The 25087-nt window shown below is 41.0% G+C and overlaps 1 protein-coding gene and 1 long non-coding RNA gene across 2 annotated transcripts in view; one reads left to right on the forward strand and one right to left on the reverse strand.

The window, feature by feature from the left end:
- Positions 1-7747: 7747 nt before the first annotated feature.
- The window catches only part of prox1a (prospero homeobox 1a), a 41380-nt gene continuing 24040 nt past the window's right edge, over positions 7748-25087 (reverse strand). Inside the window, exon 7 of the mRNA XM_023265793.3 lies at positions 7748-8408. Within this exon, the coding sequence (XP_023121561.2) occupies positions 8223-8408 (186 nt within the window). The 3' untranslated portion in view covers positions 7748-8222. The remainder of the gene's footprint in view (positions 8409-25087) is intronic.
- Positions 14209-25087, forward strand: part of LOC129348326 (uncharacterized) — a 143275-nt gene continuing 132396 nt past the window's right edge. Inside the window, exon 1 of the long non-coding RNA XR_008600850.1 lies at positions 14209-14337. This is a non-coding gene — a long non-coding RNA (uncharacterized LOC129348326). The remainder of the gene's footprint in view (positions 14338-25087) is intronic.

Here is a 25087-nt window from a genome sequence, read left to right on the forward strand (position 1 = left end):
GCTGTTACTGAGGTTCAGCGAGAGGCCAGCAGAACTTTCTTCACTTCACATCTTCATCTTCTACACTCGCCTGCTGCCGATCTTGTGTGTGTCTTGTGTCGGTGCGTTGCCATAAAGGAGGCGGCGGCCCTCGTCGGCGACCCGGTGGAGGTGGCGGGCGGCGGGCCGTGGAAGATGCAGCAGGGTTGTTAAAAGTGTTGTTAAGAGAGCGGCTGGCAGCTGTTCCTGACAGGTTGGGGATGGAAGGACAGATGGTGTTTGATTAGCCAACAGACCGCTGATGGAAGGAGGGATGCAGCGAGGAACCAGGGAGGGAAACCATTTCATTTAGTAAGGACTGATGGAAGGACTCCTCAGGATCCATGGATGGAAGGAAGTTGAAGAAGAGATCGATAGATTTCTGCTGATGGAAGGATGGTTTGCGACAAAGCAGGGTGATAAAATGTTGAAATATTACATAGAAGTGTGATCACAGTTCAGGGTGTAAGAAGGAAAAGAAGCTGAGCTGAGGGGAAGAGGAACATTCTGATGGAGAGCGAGTTGGGAGAAGTTTCAGCTCCGATCCTGCCGCTGTTCTAAACAACCATTAGCTCCATCCACCTGGGTGCCGTCTTAAAGAACCGATGCACATAAACCTGCAGCGTTGGCTGATTAAAGTCTTTTCAACAAGCTAACGCTGATGCTTGCAGCCAGCCATGGTCCGATCCAGTCAGTCGTTTATTTGAAGGATGAGTGTTGAAGTGATAATTAGCGCTGAGTTTATCCGTCTGAGGGTCAGCGTGAGGTCGGACGAAGCTCTGAGCTTCTACCTGAGACGCTGGAATAGGCGGTGAATAACAATATCCAATCCTCTGTTCTGCAATTGTACTACAGACACAATTTAGAAAAGGAAATTGTCCATTTGCAACCACATCATCTTCACCGACAATCACGTCGAGGGTTTAAAAGTTGCAAGGGTTGCATGATGCTCGAGTGTTTGTGGTCATTTCATTTTTCATTAAGTCTGCGGAATATTTTCCTTAATAATTAATCATTTGTTTTTTAAAAATGAGAAAAGCGCCCGAGGTGATGCCGTTAGAATGGTCCAAAAGCAGCAAGATTTTATTTCACAGAAAGCAGTTAATCTTCATGTTTCTGAAGCTCAAATAGAAGATACAAGACTGAAATAATGATCCAAAATCCAAACCCACTACCATTCAAAAGTTTGGGGGTCATCCAGGCAATTTCACATTTTCTATTGAAAACTCACACTTTTATTCATGTGCTAACATAATTGCACAAAAGCTTTCTAATCATCAATTAGCCTTTCAACACCATTAGCTAACACAATGTAGCATTAGAACACAGGAGTGATGGTTGCTGGAAATGTTCCTCTGTACCCCTATGGAGATATTCTATTAAAAATTCATAGTCATTTAGCACATTAAAAATGTCTAGACTATATTTCTCATTAATTTAATGTTATCTTCATTGAAAAAAACAGCTTTTCTTTCAAAAATAAGGACAATTCTAAGTGACCCCAAACTTTTGAACGATAGTGTAGTTCCATTCCTTTCTAATATGTCGACTAAATGATCACCCCGGATCCAAAGAGCTGGTTCAGTCTCGTTGAATGAAGAAGACAGAAAAACTTTCCAATGTCCGTCTGACTGTTTGTAGTTTTACTACTAACTGTGCAATGTCACTAATGCAATGTGCTCCAGGTAGGTTTGGATCTAAACTCTTTAAAATGATATAATGTTACATTTAATAATAATAATAATAATAATAATAATAATACACACTCAATCTGATTTGTAGCATGACGGGAAATAAGACGAGACAGATTTTAGATGATCCTCCGCCTAATTATAAAACAATATTGTCAAGATATAATGAGAAATGTTGCCTTGCACAACTTGCTGAACTGACAACAGTCAGTTAGTAACCGCACAACCATCTCTAAACTTCTAATTGTTGACATTTGCAGGCTGATGAGCTGCTGGCAGTCATCTGGTTTCTCAGTTTTTTCGATCATCACACACTGCAACAAGAAAAGCACACAGAGAGCGCAGTACTCCGCCAAGGCTGCTCAGGCATTGCATGATTTCCGACGGATAAGTCCTGATATTTCTGCAGAGGATGATTTGTCGTAGGATCACAATCGTGATCATAAGCAGGCAGCTAACGTAACATTCACTTGTTGTCATAGTTACAGTGACGCTGTGCCGCAATGATACAGAAATCTTTGACAAATCTGTGGATCCAGACTATAAGCTGCATCACTGCCAAAATGCAGTCACTTAGTCCTTGTGTCATTTCTGACCTTCTCTGAAAATTTCATCCAAATTTGTTAATCCATTTTTGAGTAATGTTGCTAACAGACAGACACACATGCAGTGATCATCACATATCTCCACCGCTTTACTTGGCGGAGTAAATATCAGTTTCTGGGATGTTTAGTGTATTTTCTAAAGCATCCACATTGACTTGTATTCTCCATTTAGCACTGCTGCTAATTTGAAAACCTTTCAATTTGTATATTAAGGAGAAATGACAAACTCTGGCTGTTTTCGATGATTGTTCTCATTGTTGAAATAGTAATTTTGTGGTTTTGACCATTGGGCCTATTTACCAATATGGCAGTGGATGTGAAACACACACAGACACACAAACACAGAAGACTGTTAGAGCTATTGGAATTATGTCGAGGAGAGATTTTCTTCATAATAAACTCTTTCTCTAGTCCATAACGGCCGCCATTACCCAACATGCATCACTGTCATGCCATCTCTGTGGACACTAAGTGTGCTTGTGTCTCTGTAAGTGTGTTTGTGTCTCTGTAAGTGTGTTTGTGTGAATGACGCCGTGATGGAGAATGAAACAATCATCAGGCCAACACAAACACAGCTGTTTTATTGTTGCGCTGCTCAGATGTGCTTTCACAGGCAGACGGCAAGAGTGTGTGTGTGTGTGTGTGTGTGTGTGTGTGTGTGTGTGTGTGTGTGTGTGTGTGTGTGTGTGTGTGTGTGTGTGTGTGTGTGTGTGTGTGTGTGTGTGTGTGTGTGTGTGTGTGTGTGTGTGTGTGTGTGTGTGTGTGTGTGTGTGTGTGTGTGTGTGTGTGTGTGTGTGTGTGTGTGTGTGTGTGTGTGTGTGTGTGTGTGTGTGTGTGTGTGTGTGTGTGTGTGTGTGTGATGGTATAGAGCAGAGAGTGACCCCACCTCCTGTTCGGTCCCTCCTGCTCTAATGAAAAGCTTTGGCACTGTAAGCTAATGCAGTAGATACCCTTCCTCTATATGTGTGTTCTGTTGTTATTAAAGCTGAAATCTGCTGCAGGATTTTAATGTGTCTTTATTATATCCATCTGTGTTGCAGAACACATTATACCAGTTAGCAGCTACACAACTTTCCATCCATGCTGCGGTTTGAATATGTTAAATATTTAAGCTGGAAATCTTCACATCATTATCATTATTAGCTGTATTTTGCTATTTTGCAATCACCCAGCAGGAAAAAAATTCAGGTTATGCAGGATTCTTCTTCTATGTCCTTAGGATAGACTGATTATCTGCGTGGGCGATTATCGTGGCCGATATTTGGCATTTTTCTGATTATCTTATCTGTATTTTTATTGGCCGAGTATTACTCTGCCAAACAATGTGGCGGAGTTATGTGACGATCAGCATTGGTTTGTCAGTCTGTCTGTTCGCAACATTACTCAAAAATAGACTAACAGATTTGGATGAAATTTATCGGGAAGGTAAGAATTGACACGAGGACTGAGTGATTGGATTTTGGTTGTGATGCGGTTTATAGTCTGGTTCCAAGGATTTGTTAAAGATTTTGGTGTCATTGCGAGATAACAGTATGGCGTCACTGTAACTATGACAACAAGCGAACACTACGTCAGCTGCCTGCTGACGAGCGCGTGATTGTGATCCTACTACAAATCGAGCGCTGAGAACTTATCTGTCAGAAATGATACAAGGAACAATTGATTAAATTGTGGGTGTGTCTCTGAATCCCATCAATTCCCGCCGCCCGCACCATATTTACAATTCGGTACATAAACTGCACATGCCTGTGCTCACCGCAAGATCATTTTGTTGGATACATCTATAGTAAAATGCTGCATTTCTGACAATGCCATATGGGGAAATGAGCAGCCTTGGCGGAGTACTGCACTCTGAGTGCTTTTCTAGTTGATAAATGAAATATACTGCCGGTCCTGTTTGTCATCGCTCTGCAATCTCAGAAATGTCTCCTTCAGCCATTTTAGCGTCTCTCACGGTGGCTAATGCCATGCTAACTGCTAGCAGCTAAGTTAGCAGGTAGCCAGAGATTAACCTGAAACAGAGTCTCGAAGGCAAGAATTATTGATTTAAGATGTGGACTTTAGTGGACAATAAAAGTGATAAAACTGAGAAAGATTAAGAAAACAGAAGAACAGCAGACAGAGGCAAACTGATTAATTGCAGGCACATAAACAGGAGATCATTTAATCACTAATATTTCTACAGCGTGTCCCTAAAGTCTGGACACAGGAAAAAATACATATTTTCAAGAAATTTTTATTTTTTATTCATGTTTTATTCAATATATACATTTTTAATATATTAAATGTTATATATATTTGATAATTAATCAAATATATAATTAATATAATAGCCATGTTTAATCTGTGTAGGCAAAAAAAAGAGTTTTCTTTGTGTCCAGACATTAGGGACACCCGGTATTTAAATATTCAGTTATAGTTACCTTATTAATGGAGGAGTCTTTTTATGAATGACAGGTTCTCTGCTGTCACATGCTGGTAAAACATTACATGTAATATTTAGTGTTATCGGTATTTCTTGATTACCAATAATCGGCATCAGTATTAGCCCTGGAATACTCATACTGATCGATCCCTTCTATGTTCGGTGCAGGTTTACCACAAGTTTTTTTATCAGCATGAATTAACCTAATAAACGCTCAAGTTAAACTAATATAACAAATATAAATTTGATTATTGTCCTGCAGAATCACATCAAAGTGGCTACTTTGACTTCAGATTTTTCTACATTTATTCAGTGAGATTTTTTGGAGTTTTGCTCCCCTTTGAGGTGAAAAAACAAATCTTCATGTGGGCTGCATTAGTAGCGAGACATAGCGTTACAGAATTCTAAACTGTTTTATTATGCCATTACTGCTGTCGGAGTTTTGGCAATATTTGTGTTTGGTGCGAGAGGAAAAAGGAGTGCTGGCTCTTCATCCCATGCTGGTGATGCTGGTTGGCTTCGTGTGATGCCAGTTGGTGTTTGGCGCCAACACAGAGGGCATGGAGTGTGTTTGTGTGTGTTAGCGAGGTAAGTGGTGTTAGAGGAGATGAAATAAAAACCTGAGAGGAGAGTAATGTCCTGATGGAGGAGGACGGCGGGGCACGGAGGCCAGCGGGCCTCGTCCTGTGTGTCGTTGTCGTTCTACCTACGTCTTTTTGTGTGTGTGTCCCTGCGTCTTTGTGCTGCCTAATCTAGGCGTCAGCAGCTTTTTGAGGCTTTTGTGCTGACAATAATCACACAGCGCTCCTCTTTTCAATTCATCAGCAACAACAACAAGGGATCACATGTCCCTATACAGAACCCAGAGCCATAGAGGGAGCAGGGAGGTAAAGTGGCCGTCGCGTTGCCTAGCTACTGCTGGTTGATGTGTGGGCAGCAGCGTTTAGCTGGCCGACGCCCTCTGCACACAGGACAGTACGACCACACCGGCTTTTGTTCAAAGAATAATTTATTTCATGTTGCAGTGTGATGGATAAAACAATGAGTAAACCACTGGTCAAATCTGTAGCAAGCATTAATAATAATAATCATCATCAGAATAACATTAATAATTATTTCAGTTATAAATAATAACAATATCAGAGTGATCAGAGTCATTATTACATCTATACAAGCTACAAATATCAGCATTTTTGTTGTATGTCGTTTTTTTTTTGTTTTTTTTCTGCTGTTAAAACCTTAAACACTTCACACGTGACCTGGCCGCTGCCCCTCACAAAGCGTCGAACTGGTTTGGTGCTTTTCTGCACTTCCAAGGTTTCCAGGATGAAAGGTTTTACATTTCTGGATGCACATGATTGGGTCAGTTTTCCTCGATTTTTGTCTGAGTTCAATCAAAGCACCGTCTAAGAAAAAAATCACTCTTTTAGCATTTGATGTGCTTTTTAAAAAAAACTGACCTGCATGATTAAGAACTGAAATGCAAACAATGAAGTGGTTCATAGTGGACAAATGAAGTCTCTAGCAGAAATACACAATGACACCAAACCTGCTACAGCACCAGCCTGGTCTGGATTAATCCACAGTATACATCAGTGCTTTAACATTATAAATAATCCAGCAGTAGTTGAGCCCGATGGGAGCTTTTTCATGTCGATATTGGTGGAATAATTGGCCGATCAGGAAAAAAAACACAGAAATGCCCAAATCAGGACTCTGCTCAGGACATTTTATGACTCTGTGGTAGCGTCTGCTATTTTCTATGCAGTGGTCTGCTGGGGAGCAGGGAGCACTGAAAGGGACAGAAAGAGACTAAACAGACTGGTCAGGAGGGCTGGTTCTGTCCTGGACTGTTCCCTGGACTCCATAGAGGAGGTGGGTGAGAGGAGGATGTTGTCAAAGCTCACATCCATCATGGACAATCCCTCTCACCCACTGCATGACACTGTGGGGTCTTTAAGCAGCTCCTTCAGCAGCAGACTGAGACATCCACCCTGCAAGAAAGAGCGCTATCGCAGGTCCTTCATCCCATCTGCTATAAGACTTTACAACATCAGCATCACTGGCTGATGTTAACATAAACTGGACTATATCATTACCACCCCAAACCATAAAATTTGCACAGACATTCTTGCACTGCACATCTTTGCACTTTTAAACTTTATTTTTATTTTTATTTTTTCTGTTAAAAATTTTGCCACCCTTGTATATATTGTAAATAAAACTGCTGTAACAATGTAAATTTCCCCTGGAGTGGGGAGAAATAAAGAACTTTATCTTATCTTATCAGCATTACACAGTTTGTCCACCAGAGAGAACCAACATGATTATTTTCTTCCTGTAAAAAGTCCTGCTCAGTAGTATCATGTTCACAAATCTTAAATATTAAAGTTTAAGGAATCTTTATTGTGCCAATAAAATCCGTTTTTTTTGCACATCTGGATACAAACAGAAGATACAGCATCGTTTCAAACAAAGAATCAACTGATTTTAGGATCTGAACGGGGCTATTGAGTAGATTCACTGTGTGTATTTTTGAGCTTTTTCTCAAAAAGGGTTGCGTGTATGTAGCAAATATCAGAAATCCAGTACTGGTGGTCTAAAATGAAGTGAAACGAGTGCCGTAAATGTCATGCTAACTGAAAAGTGAGGTTAACGAGTTGGTTTGGACTAAGTCTTCTACAACACAAACCTTGGAGGGGCAGCGGGAGGGATGGAGGCAGAACAAACACTCAGTAAGTCTCAGTACAGTAAGAGGAAGGTGAAATCAAACGAGGAGGGAATGAATCAAACAACAACTAAGTTTGTCTTTTGTCCACTGTTCTGGGTCGGAGTAAAGATCTGGGAATGCTACTGTGCTTTCCTATTCAAAGGGTGTAAGTGTGTTTGTGTGTGCAGGGTTCATAGAAGAGAGGATGAAGATCTCATACAAAGGAGAAAAAATACAGAAACATCACCTTTTTTTTCAAAAATGTCCATGTAACTTAAAAACATCCACAATAAAAAGATTTTTATATATTATCTTCTTTATTTTTAGTTCGCTCCCGACCTCCAGTTGAAGATTCGTCTGTGGTCTTCCTCCTTTGTTCCTCTGGAGAAGGATGAAGAGGAAGTTTGAAAAAGGTGGAGGAGGAAGAGAAGAAAGGAGGAGCTTTTCTGTAAGTGCAAGAAGGTTCAATTTCTCACTGTTTTGCTTTTAATTTCTAAAAGTCCCAACATAATTAGTTGATTAGAGCATCATCGGAGCCCTCTGAGGAATATCTTTTCTTTCTAAAACGTCTGAGGGCAGTTTTGTCTTTAAACAACCGTCAACAAACCTCTCAGCAGCCTCCTGGTAGAACCACTGCAAGACTCTGCACCACGTTCTGAACACCTTCAAACGCATTAAATCTAGTCTAGCTGCCCCTCTGGAGCCTTTTCCTACAGTCTTCTCACGGTCCTCAGAGGTTGGTTCTGCTTGCCTGGTTTCCTCCTCCGCCCTAGTCAGTCATGGAGCAGTTCTTGTAGACAGTTGGGAGATTTGAAGACCTCAGGAACCTCGCTGTCCAGTTTGCAGATCACCTTGTAGATGGCCTTCTTCCAGGACGGGTCAGCGTCCTTTCCGGCCACGATGGCGTTGAAGAACTCACGAAGAGTCACCTGAGCCACCTCCAGAAAACGGTCGGGAACCTGGAGGAGGAAGAGGGAAGACGAGATAAAGAGAAGACAAAAGGAAATTATCAGTGACTGATTGTTGGAAGATGAATTTCTTGTCATCAAAATTAATCTCAAAGTACAAAGCAGTTTTAGTTCTTTGTGCCTTTCACCTCAGAAACATGGTTCATATCGTCTAAGCAGAATGTAACTGGAAACATACGTCCAAGTATGTGGACACCAGAACATCACAGCCATACATGGCTGCTGTATCTCATTCCAAACCACGAGCTTCAATCTGCTGGGAAGGATTTCTACCAGATGTCAGAACCTGGCTGGTCCAACACTGAAGCTGTTTCATGAGAATGAAGTCAGGAGATGTCATTATCTTCCACACCACACTGGGAGGAACCGTTTCTTTATAGATGACACTTTAAGGTGGCACTGCGATGTCAGAACTGTAAAAAAAAAAAAAAAAAAAAAACCTCCTTCCGCAACACTGAAAGTAAACCACTATTTAAAATATCATTCAGTTGCTCTAACTGGAGGAGTTCTGTTCTTACAGGAAAACCAAACAAGGTGACACCAAAGATGACAAATCTTTCTGCCACATATAATTGACCATACAGGGCTTAGTAGTATCTGAGAGGATATGAAGATCCTATAGAGTTATACGTTTTGAAAAACTATTGAAGATGTTGAAGCCCAAAATGAAAATTTCCTTAATTCAATCAGCTGATCAAGAATTACAGTTAGGTTAAGTATACATACTGTAGAATATTACAAATGGTTCCTTCAATTTTAGGAATTACATTTTTTTTTTTTTTTTTTTAAACTTTTTCATTGAGATACAATACTGTTCAAAAGATTGGGGTCACCAAGACAATTTCATGTTTCCATGAAAACTCACACTTTTATTCATGTGCTAACATAATTACACAAGGGTTTTCTAATCATAAGTTAGCCTTTCAACACTATAAGCTAACACAATGTAGCATTAGAACACAGGAGTGATGGTTGCTGGAAATGTTCCTCTGTATCCCTATGGAGATATTACATTAAAAATCAGCCGTTTCCAGCTAGAGTAGTCATTTACCACATTGACAATGTCTAGACTGTATTTCTGATTCATTTAATGTTATCTTCATTAAAGAAAACTGCTTTTCTTTCAAAAATAAGGACATTTCTATGTGACCCTAAACTTTTGAATGGTAGTGTGTAATTTAATAATTAAAATAATTGTCCAGATTATTTTCAAAATTTTCTTTGACGCTTTTAATTATTAAGCCATTTAACCCTCTAAATCCTAAGCCATTTCTGGGCATTTATTTATTTTTGCTACTGTCGCAGTTTTCACTCACTGTGGCTCTTTTTTCATGCAATATAAAGTCCTGCTCCTCTATGCAAACAGCACAACCATGGCTAGAAGTAAAAAGAACTCAAAAATGTCTTCTATGCAGTATAATAAACTTACACTGCCGTAAATCATAAAAAAATGACTGTTTTCCATGTGCCCACTAGTGTTACCACTATTGGAATGGTGACTCTACTTTAGGTATTTTACTGCTTACATTTTCCTCCCTGTTTAAACACAGAATTTCTGTCTCAAAACTTCTGGTCCCAGTCGAGGTACTAATGGCTTCTTAGTGGTACCAACGAGTGGAGAATATTTAGATTTTCAAAGACTCAGGTTCAAGCAAACAATTTAATTTTGGGAGCTATGAATATGAGTTAAAAAGTCAAATATCATGACTTTAAGCTTTGATTTTCTTGATGCCACAGGTGAACAGGGATTGTTGGAAAGGTGAAAATCCAAAGATTCTGTATGTTTTTATACCTTCTGGCTCTTATAAATGGTGTAATTTTGGTGGTATATATGTATTTCTTTGACACTTGCAAACATGCTTGCTGGTTGTGGTGCCCAAAGGGTTAATCAGTAGTAAAAGTTCAGTTTCATTGAACGTATTTTTTTAAAATATATTTCGCCAGAATTTCCTCCCAGTTGACTGAAATGAGCAAGTGAAATGTAAAAACCGAAGGGCTTGCTTTTGGACAACTGATTGGTTAACCGGAAATGATCAAGTGTGGGGTTGTTTCAGGTGTGTGCGTAGATTACTATTCCTGCTACCGAGTTGTTCCGCAGAACTTCCCTTAAATGTGCTTCCCTTTTCTGAGCAGCTGTTCCTTCTGCACACAACCACACGGAATGACAGACGGCACGCTTAGGTGAACAGTCCATCCGTCAGACTGTGTGCTTGCGGAGAGTTTGAACAAGAATTGAGGGATTGCATGGACCCGATTGTCCTTTCTAACGCCGGCATAAATGTACCGTCATCACAAGGCTCCATGTGCGTTATGTGTGTGTGTTTTAATGCTGTGCGTGTCTGTGTGTGCGTGCTCGGAGCAGTTTGACAGCAGAACAATGGCGTGCACACACATTTTTCATTCTTTTTCTGCCCTTTCTCCCGGGGGCAAGATCATACAAAGACACTAAACAACCTGACTAGGATTCTCCTCCTTGTTTTTTTTTTTGCCTCTTCTTCTTTGGCTCTTTTTCTTCCATGCAGATGCACAGACACGCACAAAAGCGCACACACAAACACACACTGCTGACTCTCCAGACGAGGTACATCCACCTATACACCCCGACAACCTCACACATGCATGTAGAGGACAGCGGAGAGCCGTCTGGGTGTAACCCCGTCACGCGTGGCAGAACATGCCAAGGTTAGCCGCCACCACAACGGATGAATCACCACACACACACACACACAGACGCACAACCTAAATGATTCCCTGGACTCTCATATACTCTGTCTACCCTAACCTACCCTCTCTCTCTTTTTAGCTGCCCCCCTGAGACAACAGTTATTTCAATGAGGCCCTCTGTCACTGTCTCGGTATAGACACTACTGTACTCACACACACGCACTCACACAACATGCAGACATAAAAGTTTGAACTTTCCACGTGGTGTCTGCAGTACCAGTCAAAACTCTGGACACTCATTCAAGGGTTTTTCCTTTCTGTACATTAATACTGAAGAAACTGTAGAATAACACGTAGGGATTGTGCAGTAAGCAAGAAAACAAACCAGAATCTGGTTTGAGTCTCTTCAGAGAAGCTCCTCTGGCTTTGATAAGAGCCGTGCACACTCCTGGCATCCTGTCAACAGCTACATGAGGCCGTCACCTGAATACCTTCCCAACAGTCGTAGAGGAGCCTCCACATGTGCTGAGAGCTCGCCGGCTGAGCTGGAGGCAAGATGCAGACCTCCAAAACTGAAAAATGTCAAGCCAGAAGTGCCAAAAACTGCAGTATAGAATATTGTAATGTAGTCAGGTTAGTTTGCATTATATATAACACTGCATTGTGGAAGCCTTAGTCTTTAACCCTATTAGGTAAATTTGCAACGCCAGTATTATTTCCCTACTGGTTGTTGGTTTACATGTGCAAAACAAATAACAGTAAGTTGATTTAAGACTGACTACAAAAGTGAGACGGTCCACAGAGACTCGTGTTAAATAGCCAACTTCCCAACAGAAATAAACGAGTTTGTAACTCGGTACAAAAACTGGTTTTGGCCATGGCTCATTCATCTGTAGGGGGCTGATTTTTATCTAAGTCACTCTTTTAAATTGTATTAAAGCTTCATTTCTGCATCATTTACGACAGGGGTGTCAAACACGTGGCCCACGGGCCAAAACCGGCCCTCCAGAAGGTCCAATCTGGCCCGTGGGACGATTTTGTAAAGAGTAAAAATTACAGAGAAGTCATTGACTGCAAATTTTAAATCTGTAAAACTATAAAATAATTCCTGGACAAGTTGTTCTGATCATAAAGTAAAATACTATATTGCTCATTGATCTTTTGTCACTTTGTGTCTGATTTTTGTAATATTTTGTCTTGCTTTTGTTGTGTTTTGTCTGAGTTTTGTTTGTTTGTCTCATGTTTTTGTCATTTTGTTTCCTTTTTGTCATGCTTGTATTTTTTGTCTTCTTTTTCTCAATGTGTTTTGCTTTATTCATTGTTTTGTGTATTGTTTTGTGTTTTTTTTGTCTCGCTTGTGTCGTTTGTAATTTTTTTTGTCATTTTTGTCGTTTGTCCATTCTTTAGGGGCTTTGTAACTTTTTTGTCTAATTTTTAGCCTCTTTTCTGTTTTGTTTCACATTGTTTGTCTAATTTTTTGTCATTTTCGTTCTGGTTGTCATTTTGTGTCTCATTTTTGTAATATTTTGTCTTGCTTTTTGTAGTTTTTTTGTCTTGTCCAACTGTTGTTTTGATCATGACTAAATATTTTGTGCCTTAGTATATACATTGTAATCTGTAAGTTGAAATGTGTAAATGATAAACTGAGGCGTGTTAATGCTGAAATTGAACTTATTTTTCTGAAGAAACTTCAGGTTGATCATAATTTTTTGTTCATTAAATGTGAAAATTTGAAGAACATACTTTTTTGTACGAAAACAAAGGAAAAATTTGGAGTTTTATGGGTTAGTTTGTTGTAATTTTACTGGTCCAGCCCACTTAAGATCAAATTGGGCTGAATGTGGCCCTTCAACTAAAATGTGTTTGACACCCCAGATTTAGGGCGTGGCAGCTTTTAGTTACAGTTCATGGCTCTAAGATGTTTGCCTGCCTCAGCTCCACATCTTTACTAATTTTAGAATTAGCTGGACATTAGAAGGAATGCAGAGATAGCGATGTCCATTGTCACCAGACTGAGTTTCAAAACTGTCACTCATGAAACCAATGAGTGATGCCTCAGACAGTTTGGTTATCTTTATACACAGTTTATGGTTTTAGGTCAATGTAGGGTTGAAAAATAATTTTAATTATGACTAAATTGACATCGGTGTCACCAGCAAACCATAAAAATAAAGAGAAACGTTTGAGTGGGTGTGTTCAAAGTTCTTACAGGTACTTTATGACTCCAATTTACAGAATTACACATACTTGTACATAATTTACTAATTTTAAACAAGTGAATGGTTTCTGCCAATGATCGATAACACTTTATTGGAGGTGAAAGCAGCTTTTAAGATGTTCGCAACAAGCCCTCATTGCATAGGAAATTTCTGTGCACAACTAAGTGGAAGAGGTCAAACCAGCAAGTCTCCTTCTGCAGTTCTTGAACAAGTTTGGCTAAAAAACCCGTCACATCATCTGACTGTTTCTTTGTCTTCTTTCTAGCAATTTGGTCACATTTGAAATCGCTGCAATTAACTTGGTGACTGCAGTCCTATTATTACAGATTGGTGTAATAAAAGGAAATTATGCTTTTCATCAAAATGTTAAAAAACAAAATTATGTTTAATCATTGAACGTGAGCAGGTGCCTGAGAAAACACTCATGTGGTTTTAAAAAGACTGCAGCGCACATCACATCTTTTCAAGAAAATGGAAAAAGCCCCCAAAGTCAAGATGCTGTTAAACGGTTGCTGTGAAGGTGCCCACTGGGACAAATAAAAGTTGAAACCTGAGCTTGATCTTGAAGATGAATGTGCCTTTGAGGCGTCCTCCGCCTGCTGGAAAACATCCCTCCATCCTTTAGTTGTTCAAATCTGCTCTCATCTTGAAAGAAGACAAATCCCCGCCGTTTAAATGTCGTATTTCTTCAAATTTATCTCCTCACTCTCATTAGTATCCTTGATATCTTCAACCTCTTTGTTTGATTGTAGTCTGGCACATCCTTAATACATAAAACAGGAGTGGTGTTCCCCAACTCTTTTACACTTGTTCCTTATCGCATGTTTTTGTGTTGGTAATTGATTATCTCTCATAGACACAGTGACCTTGACCTAGAATTGGCCTGTTCTGTCGTATTTGTGTTGCAGCGGCTGTTGCCTGGTTTGGTGTGATGATCGTTGTTTCGAAAATGTCTCAGGACGACGGGTGTCATCGCTGCGACGGAGAATCTCAAAGTGCTGAAACAAGACGACAGAGGACAGCGCTGACTCACAGAGGTAGGGAAACACAAGCAGAAAGAGTGCAGTGAAGCAGGGAGGATATTGTGTCCGGTTAGGTGTCAGCTCCACTGGACAAACAAACACACACTCTCAGACACACACCCAGACACACACTTGGGTCCAGATGCCCAGATTTGTCTGGCCATCGTAAATCAGTCCAATAAAGAGATCTAAATTAGGCCATCATCAATACAGATGGGCCTGTTTTCCCCGTGTGTGCGAGTGTTTGTGTGAGTTGGTATTACTAATGTTGTGGGGACTTATGTCTGTTTAGACAATCACTTTATGGGGATTGGCTTCTCAATTGGGACGTATAACTGGTCCCTATAACGTACATGATTAGACATCAAGGTGAAGACATGTTGTATGGTCACGGTCAGGTGAGTAGTGTCAAGGAATTAATGTGTAATCATTGTGTTGTCCTCTGAAGTCGTGGAAACATGTCGTGGTGTGTGTTTGTGTGATTTAGTCCTGGCGAGCATCTCGATATGGCGTCTAGTTGCCAGGAGAGAGAGGCAGAGGGAGGAATGGGGGAAAGTGGGAAGAGAAAGAAAGATAAAGAGGAAGAAAGACACTTGGTTCCCAGTAAACATAATTCGCATGATTGCTCCGGTTTGGTGGGTAAATATTGGATGAAGGGAGGCTCAATTACTCTTCCTTCACACACACTATACCACACACACACACACACACACAGAAGGACAAGAGCCTGTAAATCTCTAAATCGCTGCCCAACAAAGAGGCCTACTGGGACGCCTCCCCTCCTTCCTCCCTCCTCCACTCATCGGTTCATCCCTCCCTGATCTCTTGTTGGAAATTTAGTCATATGAGAAATCACCCGAGTGTTTATCATACATCACAGCAAACTCCTCAGACTCGCTTTATGATATTTGAAGTGAAAAGTAATCAAGAAACGTCGGTCGCATTAAGGCGCCTTTACCCGCTTTTGCATTTGCTGCTGGTCCTCAGTGAATTTCCTCTGTACTGCAGCTATTGTCATTTACATTTGCAAATTTATCTACATTTGCCTTTTGGTTTCATCGTCTGCATCTCTGTCACACTGTCAGCTGCATTTTAGCAATGTTAAGCGACCTCTGTTTCTGCAGGAGAAACACAAGATTAATCCTGAAACTATTCCACTACAAACAGTTTTTAATGCAAACTTTTCAATAGTTTGATTTAGGAGAAGCTCACAGTTAAATTTGCTGTTCTGATGCAATTTACAGTTGTAGCTGTTTTTTTGGCGCAAAGAAGAAAATCTGTATTGTTAGCATGAACAGGAATAAGAAGGAAAGAATAAGAAAGAGTAGCATCTGCAGAAATGCAAACCAAACCTGAAAACATGAAGAAGTGCAGACACTGCACAACAAAAAGCACTTAGCAACAGTGACGTCTGTTTGACTAATTTAGTAATGTTTTTTTAGTGTTTTTTTTTTTTTTTACAGTGCAAGCCATGAGCACAAAAGGGCAGTGTTGCACTAAAAATATTTTTAGAATAAAGGAGAGCCCTTCATAAGTAGGTTACTTCTTTATGGAGACATTGCCCCATTTTCACACATCCAAAATATAAAAACTTTAAATAGGCTCAAGTTATTTACATTGACAAGAACGTGGGTCGAGTAGAATATATTTTGTTCTTTTCATCGAGAATATTGTCACATAAGTCACATAAAACCCTTGTGTGAGCAGAGAAATCAATTTTTCACAAAATTTGAATCTAAACATAATCAGCATCTCTCCCAGTTTAAGCCCCCTGATGAGATTTCTGAGAAATATATCAGTTAAAAACCTCTTCTTCCTCCAAACAAAGGCATTTTATTAAACCTAAACCAAGGCTTCAGGCCTGTGTGACAACCCATAAATATTGTTCAATTTGATTTGTCATGCTGAACATCATTTGTAATGTGATACCGGAGTCTGCCTGTGTGTCGCTGCTCTTTTTGAAGCAGCAGTCAAAATCCACTGACCTTAGTTCTACATTTAAACCTCTATTTAGTCTGATAATGTAGAACAGATTCAGAAATAGGTGGGTATATCTTCAGCTTAAATTAAGTAAAACAATAATTTTTCAAACTAGTTTAAAAAAAGAGCTTCTAATGGGAATCAAAAACTGTGAAAATTTACAGACTTGGTTACTCTTGAGATGTTTTTGCAGCATTCAGACAGAAAATGTGTGGTAATGGTGGTGGCAAATGAAACTCGCACTTAAATAACCTCTGCAATAAGCCTCCTGTTTTACAGGAAGGTAAACTCATAAAAAGATAAGAGTTTGTGCCCTTGTGTCGTCTCCAGCACGCCAGTTTTTCTTATTTTATTTTCCTTCTTCTTTTGCATCCTATACCTCATTTGTCGTCTTCTATTTTCACCCTCTTCTCTCCTTTTTTCTGTGACTATAAGCCACTCCTCTTTCTCCAGCTCCCTACATCAAGGGGATTCATGTTTTCTCTCTTTACACTGTCACCATGAGACTGATGGAGACGTCTGGGCTGTTCATGTGTTTGCATGTCCTCAGTTGACTCTACCTGTTACCTTTCCATATGGTTCTCTGCCTGCTCTTCTTATTCTTCCTCACTTACTGTCTTGCACAAAAGCACATACTGGGCTCTTAAGAAATCACTATACAAACACCATATGTTTGTTTCTCAACGTGTATAGACAGAAAGAGACCATGTTTGTCTTGTTCCTTCTGTTTTATGTCTACGGTGTACAAAAACCTTCCCCCCCTGGAAGTTTTCCTCTTTTGTTGCTATTCAGCATTGAATCATGGTCAATTTATTCTGACTTTTTTTTTTTTTTTGACAGGAATCTACAAAAAAAGACCCTTTCATGTCCAAGTGAAAACAGATTTCTTATTGGTTAATTGAAAATATAAAATATGTGATTGCAGAAGTATTAATTCCCCTGAATGTAGCTCACCTGATTCAACACAGATGTGACCAGCTGGTGCTAGAAGTCCAACAGTTAGTGAAATTTAGATAATCTGAGGTCTGTCAGTGTGTCTCAGTGATTGTAGTACAAAGACACCTGTATCTCTAAGGTCCAGTCACTGATCGATCAGTACTCCTGGATATCATAAAGACAAAAGAACACTCCAAGCAAATCCATGAAAAGGTTATTGAAAAGCGTCAGTCATGGTATGGATGCAGGGACATTTCCGAGTTACTGAATATCTCATGGAGTCCAGTTGAATCCATCATGAAGAAATGGAAGGAATTTGGACCATGAATAAAGCTCCAGCAGCTGAGATAAGAGAGACTGTTCATACAATTATTAGTAGTCTTCACTAGTTGAAACGTTGTGGGAAACAAAGAGACACTGATCAAAAAAGCTCAAATCAAATCTGGACAAGAGTTCATGTGGGAGACTCTGAAGTCAACTGGAAGGAGGTTCTTTGGTCTGAGGAGACTAAGATTGGGCTTTTTGGCCACCAGAATAGACACTAAGTTTGTGGGATGCCAAATGCTGCACATTATCACAAGCACACCATCCTCACTGTAAAGCATGGTGGTGGGAGCATCATGATGTGGGGATGCTTCTCAGCAACAGGTCCTGGAAGACTTGTAAAAGTAGAGAGTAAAATGAATTCAGCAAAGTCTAGAGAAATCCTAGAGGACAACCTGATGCAGTCTGAAGAGAACTGAGACTTGGGGAAGATTTGTTTCTCATTAAGAAAATGAACCGAAGCAAGCAGCCAAAGATCCTCAGAAATAGTTTAAAGACAACAAGGTGACTGTTTTGAAGGCAGAGTCAGAGTCCAGACCTCAATCCAACTGAGAATTAGTGTCTCCACTTGACAAGTTCTATTTACTTAGGATTCCTGTGCAAACGGTTTTGCCAAGAAAAATGAAAGGAAATTGCAGTGTACTGATGTGCAAGGCTGATGGGGACTTATCCTCAAAGACTCGGTGCTGTCATTGTGGCCACAGTTGTCTTTAATGAATACTGACTTGAAAGGGGCGAATACTTATGCAATCACTTATTGTATGCTCTATTTTCAATTAGCCTCCGTTACTTTGTAGAAATCTGTTTTGACATTGAAGGCAGCTTTTTAGTAAATTCTTGTCAGCCAGATTAAACTGACCAATGTTGAGAAGCAATAAAAGGATAAAACTTCCAGTGTGGAGGTTGAATACTTTAGACACTGTATTTAGGACATGTTGATGCTGTTTACTCAGCTGTTTGGGGACTTACCAGTAAAGCTTTTACATTTACATGCTTTGCCTGTCATTGCTCATTTTTTTTACCATCTCCCTTTCAAACTGCTGTTCTAGGGTTTGCATACCGCTCTTTTTAATTTAGCTGAAGCACACGAAAACTAACCTTGAGAATCTAATTGTATTCTCCTTTTTTGTCATTCATGTGCTCTGTGGCCTTGACGTCCACTTTGCCATTGGTCAGTAGAGTATTTGTCCATCGTAAAGACAATACTGGAACTCCTTCATGTGCTGCTCCTGTGGACTGAGCAAACACTGTGTGAATGTGTGCGACTGAGTGGACATATTATTTTTGTGCCAGCACACAAGCATCTGCTTCCTTTTTCCTTCTCTCTCGCTTTCTCTGCTATCAGACCTGGCTTTAGTCACACACATGCTGGCAGGAAAATACAAACACCCAAAACACAAGAGTAGTGCATTTTCTCTCTCGCTACTCTTTTTCCATCGCTTCTCCTTCAACGGGAACTTCATCAATAGTGCTTCAAATACTGCTGCCCGCTGCAAATGATTCGGTATCCGTCCATAACATAGACATGCATAAGACATGCCTGTGCTCAACGCAAGGTCATTTTGTTGGTGGGTACATCTATGTTAAATGGCTCAATGTTGCCGTGATTTCTGCCACACATTTTTTTCAAGATTTTAGCCATTGGAATACGACTGAGCAGCCTTGGCGGAGTGCTACATTCTCTGAATGCTTTTCTTGTTAGAAATGTAATAAGTCTACTGGTATTGATCACAGAGAATGTTCAACAGTCAGTAACATTGATTTAACTTTGCTATATCTAACCATAAATACATTATCATATTCAAATGTAGGAAACTGAGTTTTACCAGCTTTACTGTACGTTTTTCATGCCAGAAATCAGCAGCTGCATTGAGTGAGAAAATATTTTAGCACATGATTTTAGCTGTCTACCAGAATTCTTCTGGTTGATAACCAGCATCCAGATGATCTAGGTTTAATCTTTCTCAAAGAAAGCCTGGATGTGTCAGATGTGGTTCATGCACACACCTCTAGACTTTGGTATAATCTTTAGTGACTCATCTGAATCTGTTTTCCTTTATTTTTTCTTACATTCTTGCTGTATTAAAGGACACGCCTAGAGTTGTGTCCAAAACATGGTTGTTTTGGTTTGATACTCATATTCCCCCACACCTGCTGTCTATACCTGTCCTCTGCTGATGTTGGCATGGCAGACTGAATTTAAACATTTAAGGGTATCTGGTAAAACCACAAGCTACCGAGCTCCTTAATTTATGTGGTCGCTGCAGCCGTCCGGGGCTTTGGTTGTGTTCCTCTGCTGCTCCTCACACAATGCACATAAATAAAGCTGACAGTAACCTTCTGGCAAGGTGTTCTTTGACACACTCACCCATATTTGCAGCAGGCAGATAGCAGCCATTCCAATGTGAGGAAGGAAACCGAGCTGGAAAAATGTGACGCTTTAACAGCACAAATATAGTTGAGCTGCTTTTTGTCTCAACCTCAACAATATTTGGGCCTCAGGGTCACGGCTTCTTTTTGATACGTTTTAGTCAGCAAATGTGAAAGTGAAGGTAGAAGTGGAGACTGGAGGTTCCTCCAGGACATCGGCAATATGTTTCCTTTCTCAGCTGCTCTTTTGTCAGTCAGTCTGATCTCACTGTCACCAGGACAATGACAATAAAGTTTCTTTGTTTGACTCCATGTGACTAGAGGAAGGTCTGCGTCCTGAGATTGTCCTCACTATCTCATCACTGGGTATCTTCATTTGGCGTGCGATCGGTGCGAGTGTCTTTGTGCACGCTGGCCGTTCACACACGTGCAGCGCTTCCTTGGATTGGCGTGTGCGCTCTGAGCTTCCTTGTGTTTTGCGGTTGTGTGTGTCGCCCATAGAGGACAATAGTGTGGGTCATCTGACTGAGAGCTGCAGACCACTGGATCACATGATGAGGCTGAAGGCCACGTCTTTGTTAGCAGGCCTATTGTTAAAGCTAAGGAGACAGCTGGGGCAGGGGAAGGGAATCACTGCATGCACAACACACACACACACACACACACACACACACACACACACACACACACACACACACACACACACACACACAAAACACACATTTACAGGAGGAAAATACACACAAATACACACATACATTCATGCACCGCCCCCCTCGTGACTCCAATCAGGATCAGTGACAAAGATGATGCCTTCTTCTTCTCAACTGGAATACTAAGACACACACTCACACACAGACACACTCACACACACACACACACACACTGCAGGCAGATAGCTATAATTATAGTGACAGAAACTGGCAGGTGGTATTGTCTGTAGGCTCTCTGTCAGGCAGCGACAGTGAGGAAGAAGACTTTGTGTTATTCTTGATGACATTGAACGACAGCAGAGTGTGCGTTCTCATAGATTATGTGTGTGTCTACAACTTTGTTTCCAAGGAATGTATTTGCATATACAACTAATTTGATTAGCAAATAGTTTAGTGGGAAATGCAGTGATGTAATAATCATATTTTCAACATTATGCAGTTCAGTGCTCGTGGTCAAGGAGGAAGATTGCCTCCTGTTTAAAGTTAGACAAGCATAATAAGTGCTAACACTAATGTGCAGGATGTCAGTGTGAAGTGTCCGTCCACACACCGGTCCAATTTAGAACTGGATTTAGCAACGCAACTCAGTAGAATGTTATTATAATTACTCTGCCAAGGAACGGCGGAGTTATGTGATGATTGACGTACGTTTCGCCGTCTGTCTGTCTGTTAGCAACATTACTCAAAAATGGACATGGATTTGGATGAAATTTTCAGGGAAGGTCAGAAATGACACAAGGACCAATTGATTAGATTTTGGCAGGATGCAGCTAATAGTCTAGATCCATGGATTTGTTAAAGGTTTCTGTATCATTGCAAGATAGCAGCACGGCATCACTGTAACTATGACAACAAGTGAACACTACATCAGCTGCCTGTTGACGATCACATGATTGCTGTCCTACTACAAATTCACAGCTGCAGACTTATTGGGATTTATCCGTTGGAAATAATACCCTCATGGCTGAGCAGCCTTGTCAGAGTACTGGTAATTTACTGCTACCAATATTTGGAGACGTGCCAAATATCAGCCATGATAATCCAAAAGACCCATAATCAATCTGTCCCACCTACATCTTATTTACTACCTAATCATGTCCAAGGCCTCATTTCTCAACTAGGATTCCTTAATTTGAACTGATTCCCTGAAGACACTTTAATTAAATTTATTTTTTTTATTCTTTTAGGAACATCTTGGGTGCTTTGAGATAATGTTCTGTTTCAGATGCAACATTTGAGACATCAAAAGCTTGTTTCAGCACCACGTGAAGCAACTATGAGATTTAGTCGAAGCTCTTGATTCTAAAGGAGGCAGAGATTAGAGGAGGGCGGAGGGACAAAGAAAGCAGGACAGGTGTAGTCTTTGAAATCCGCCTTCTCTCTAAAGGCTGATCCATTACTGTGTTCGCCTCCCGGGTAGGTTACGACTAGAGGAGCTGAGGACAACACAAAGACGGACGATGAAAAAAATTACAAACTTAAGGGTAATGAACTGACACAGACACGTCTTTAATATTTCCTTCTGTGTGGATTCATAACAAAAAAACTAGAAATAATGAATCCAAACTTCAGAACCGAGGCATTTTTTCTTTTTTTCTATGAGCAGAGAGAATCTAATAGAAATCCCACTTTCAGAATTGATTCCTGGGAGTCGAGTGCACCTTCCTTTCAGTGGTCTCGCATGAAGAGGAAGTGGAAAAGATGAGTGAATAGATGAATAAGGAGAGAGAGAGGATGACAAAGAGTCTAAACCGGCGGAGAAAGACATGAGAAGTTTAGCCTTTCATGAAGTGCACAGCTTGTGAAACCAGATAGCCCTGAAATGTGAGTGTGTGACCACTCGCTGGCCTCCAGGTGTGTTTCTGAGAGTGTCGTTCAAAGTCGGGGAGGGCAGGTTTTGGTAGCGCCACACCTTCCCTTCAAGGGCGACTCTGCGCTCTTTCAGACCAACACAAATGGGTTTGTGTGTGTCGACATGTGTGGATGTGTGAGGCGCAGCTGTGACGGCGTTTGGTGCTGACAGAGCCAGCGAGGATCCTTGAACTGGAAAGATGAGAACGTCCTCTAGAAGGCTTCATAAAAATGTCTTTGTCCCTCCTCACCTCCTCTCAGCTTCTATCTTCTCCACTCCGCAGGCCTCGCTTCTTCCACTTTACATTCTCATGCAGCGTCGGCGTGTAGGTGTAGTCGCAGTAAAAACCTAATAAACTCCGTCAGGCGAGTTAGCAGCGCCAGGCCCGACGCTGCTGGCAGACTGAACCAACAACTCGTCAATCTGTTCTCAGTATAAAAAAAAAAAAATAAAGAAAGAGAGGAAGCACTGCTCAGCCTCTTGGCAGAAGCTAGAAGCTGACACCTTTCCCTGAGTGTCCTGGCAAGGAAAATCTCTCTCTGTCTCTTTTTGTTTTCCCACTTTTTTTTTTGAAGATGAGACCATTCCCCCGTTTCCTTTCCCTTTCTCCAGCCTCCTTCCTCATTAGTTAGTGGGCCGAGCGGCAATTAGCGGCAAATAGTTGTCGAGCCGAGGGAGGGGAAGGAGGAGAGGATGCAGTCGGGATGGAGAGGTAAACAAGAAAGAAGAGTTGAAAGAATGTGACTGGAGAGGCAGCGAGGAGGTAATTAATGAAGCTGCTATAATTACTGAGGCCTGTTTACGCCAGCTTTGGAAGACGACACACACACACAACCAGTGACACTTACCTTTCAGCAGCAACCACTACTTAAAATGCTGGATGTGTGTTTACTAATGACACAAGCTTGGAACAGTTATTTTAGCAGGAAAACATCACATCGTGCAGCCGACTTAATAATAATCTGACAAAAGGGAGAAATATAAAAGCTGCTGGGGCGTAAATGTGAGACAAAAGCAGAGAGGGAAATCCAGAAGAGGAAAAGGACTAAGAAGATTTGCAACAATAAGAGAGGACAAAGGACACGAAGGAGGTGACGGAGAGAACATATTGATAGAGGACACATTCATCAGGACGGGGAGGCAGGGGGAGGGATGGAGGTGTGATGGGGGACAAACCAAGGTGGAACTGTGATGATGCTAAATTTGGCAAAAGGAGAAGACTTGAGTGTACGTCAGGAGACTTGCTGAATCGGCCGCGGTTCCAGTTTCACGCCTCTGAGTTTGACGGAGGGGGAGGAGGAAGGGGAAGGAGAAGGGAGAGGGGGAGGAAGAGGGAGAGAGGGTCCCCAGCCAGTAATGTTCCCTCAGGGAAGGAGGGAGGCAAAGGGACGACTGAGGGGAAGAAAATGTAGAGGAACGTTTGCAAACAACCTTTTTCTGGTGCTCTTTTCATGGTCTTGTTCTGACTTTACTTTGCAGCTGTTTAACTGCAACTCTTTAGGTGTTTATATCAGTTTCTTATACAGGGGGTCGGAGCCTCGCTCCTATGGCCCGACGTTAGTCGATTTTTGCCATAAGTCGGAACTCCGTCGAAAATGTAAACAAAGCCGTTACGTGCATCACGATATCGATCAGTCCTTGGGAAAAGTCATAAATACCAATGACTTTGATGCATGTACGAGTCATTTTACAAGAAGAAAACAGAATATGTTGCACTGTTTTTACAACTTGATATGATAAGGTCCCTTTGAAGGGCAAAAAGTTAGCAAATGTAGCACAATCCAAGGTGGCGTACAACCGGTGAATGTAAACAAAATCATCTTATGGCGCTGCACCACTCCGCTCACCAACTAGTTCCGCGTAACCAGTTCTGACGTAATGATGAAACGCTATACATCATAAACTGAGGACCCATCCGTAACCAGTTCCAACATAACGACGAAATGCCGTAAGTTGAGGACGTCGTAAACCGAGGACCCCCTGTATGAACCATCAGCTACGACCATCTTGGTTTGGCTCCGTGTGTCTAATAACCAGATGGATCCAATCAAATCAATGAACTTTTTGCTAAATCCATCAAACATTTACAACTTGCACAATGCAAATTTACTACTTTCGCCATGACCTCAATGCAAAGTTGCAGATTCAGAAGTTGAGTTTCGAAAAGAGTCGTGGCTTGCAAATACAGGACCAGGTGTCCTCACGCAAAAAGTACAAGATACTGATTTTTCACTAGTTTGAATGTCTCATTTTCGGGTTTCAAATGTCTCCAGGTTGATTTTCATACGGCGCTCACATGCAACGAAACAAAATGAAAGCCAATAAAGCGTGCACATTAGATTCTAAAGTTTGTACAATTGAAAGTGTGATTGATTCACGGTCCAGCGAACTAAACGCCCTCGCTGCTCTTCTGCCGCTGACCCCCGTCTGAACCTCGACCCTGACGCTCCCTAAAAATAACCAGCCAGAATAAACACACACATAAACCATTTGCATGTGTGTGTCCGTTTCCTGTACATGCTCTTTACATACACACCTGTGAAAAGCTACCTGACTCTTGTTATGCAAAGTATGCAAAGCTGCTGTCATT

The sequence above is a fragment of the Amphiprion ocellaris genome, chromosome 24 (genome assembly GCF_022539595.1).
Source record: "Amphiprion ocellaris isolate individual 3 ecotype Okinawa chromosome 24, ASM2253959v1, whole genome shotgun sequence".
In the NCBI taxonomy this organism is placed as follows: domain Eukaryota; kingdom Metazoa; phylum Chordata; class Actinopteri; family Pomacentridae; genus Amphiprion; species Amphiprion ocellaris.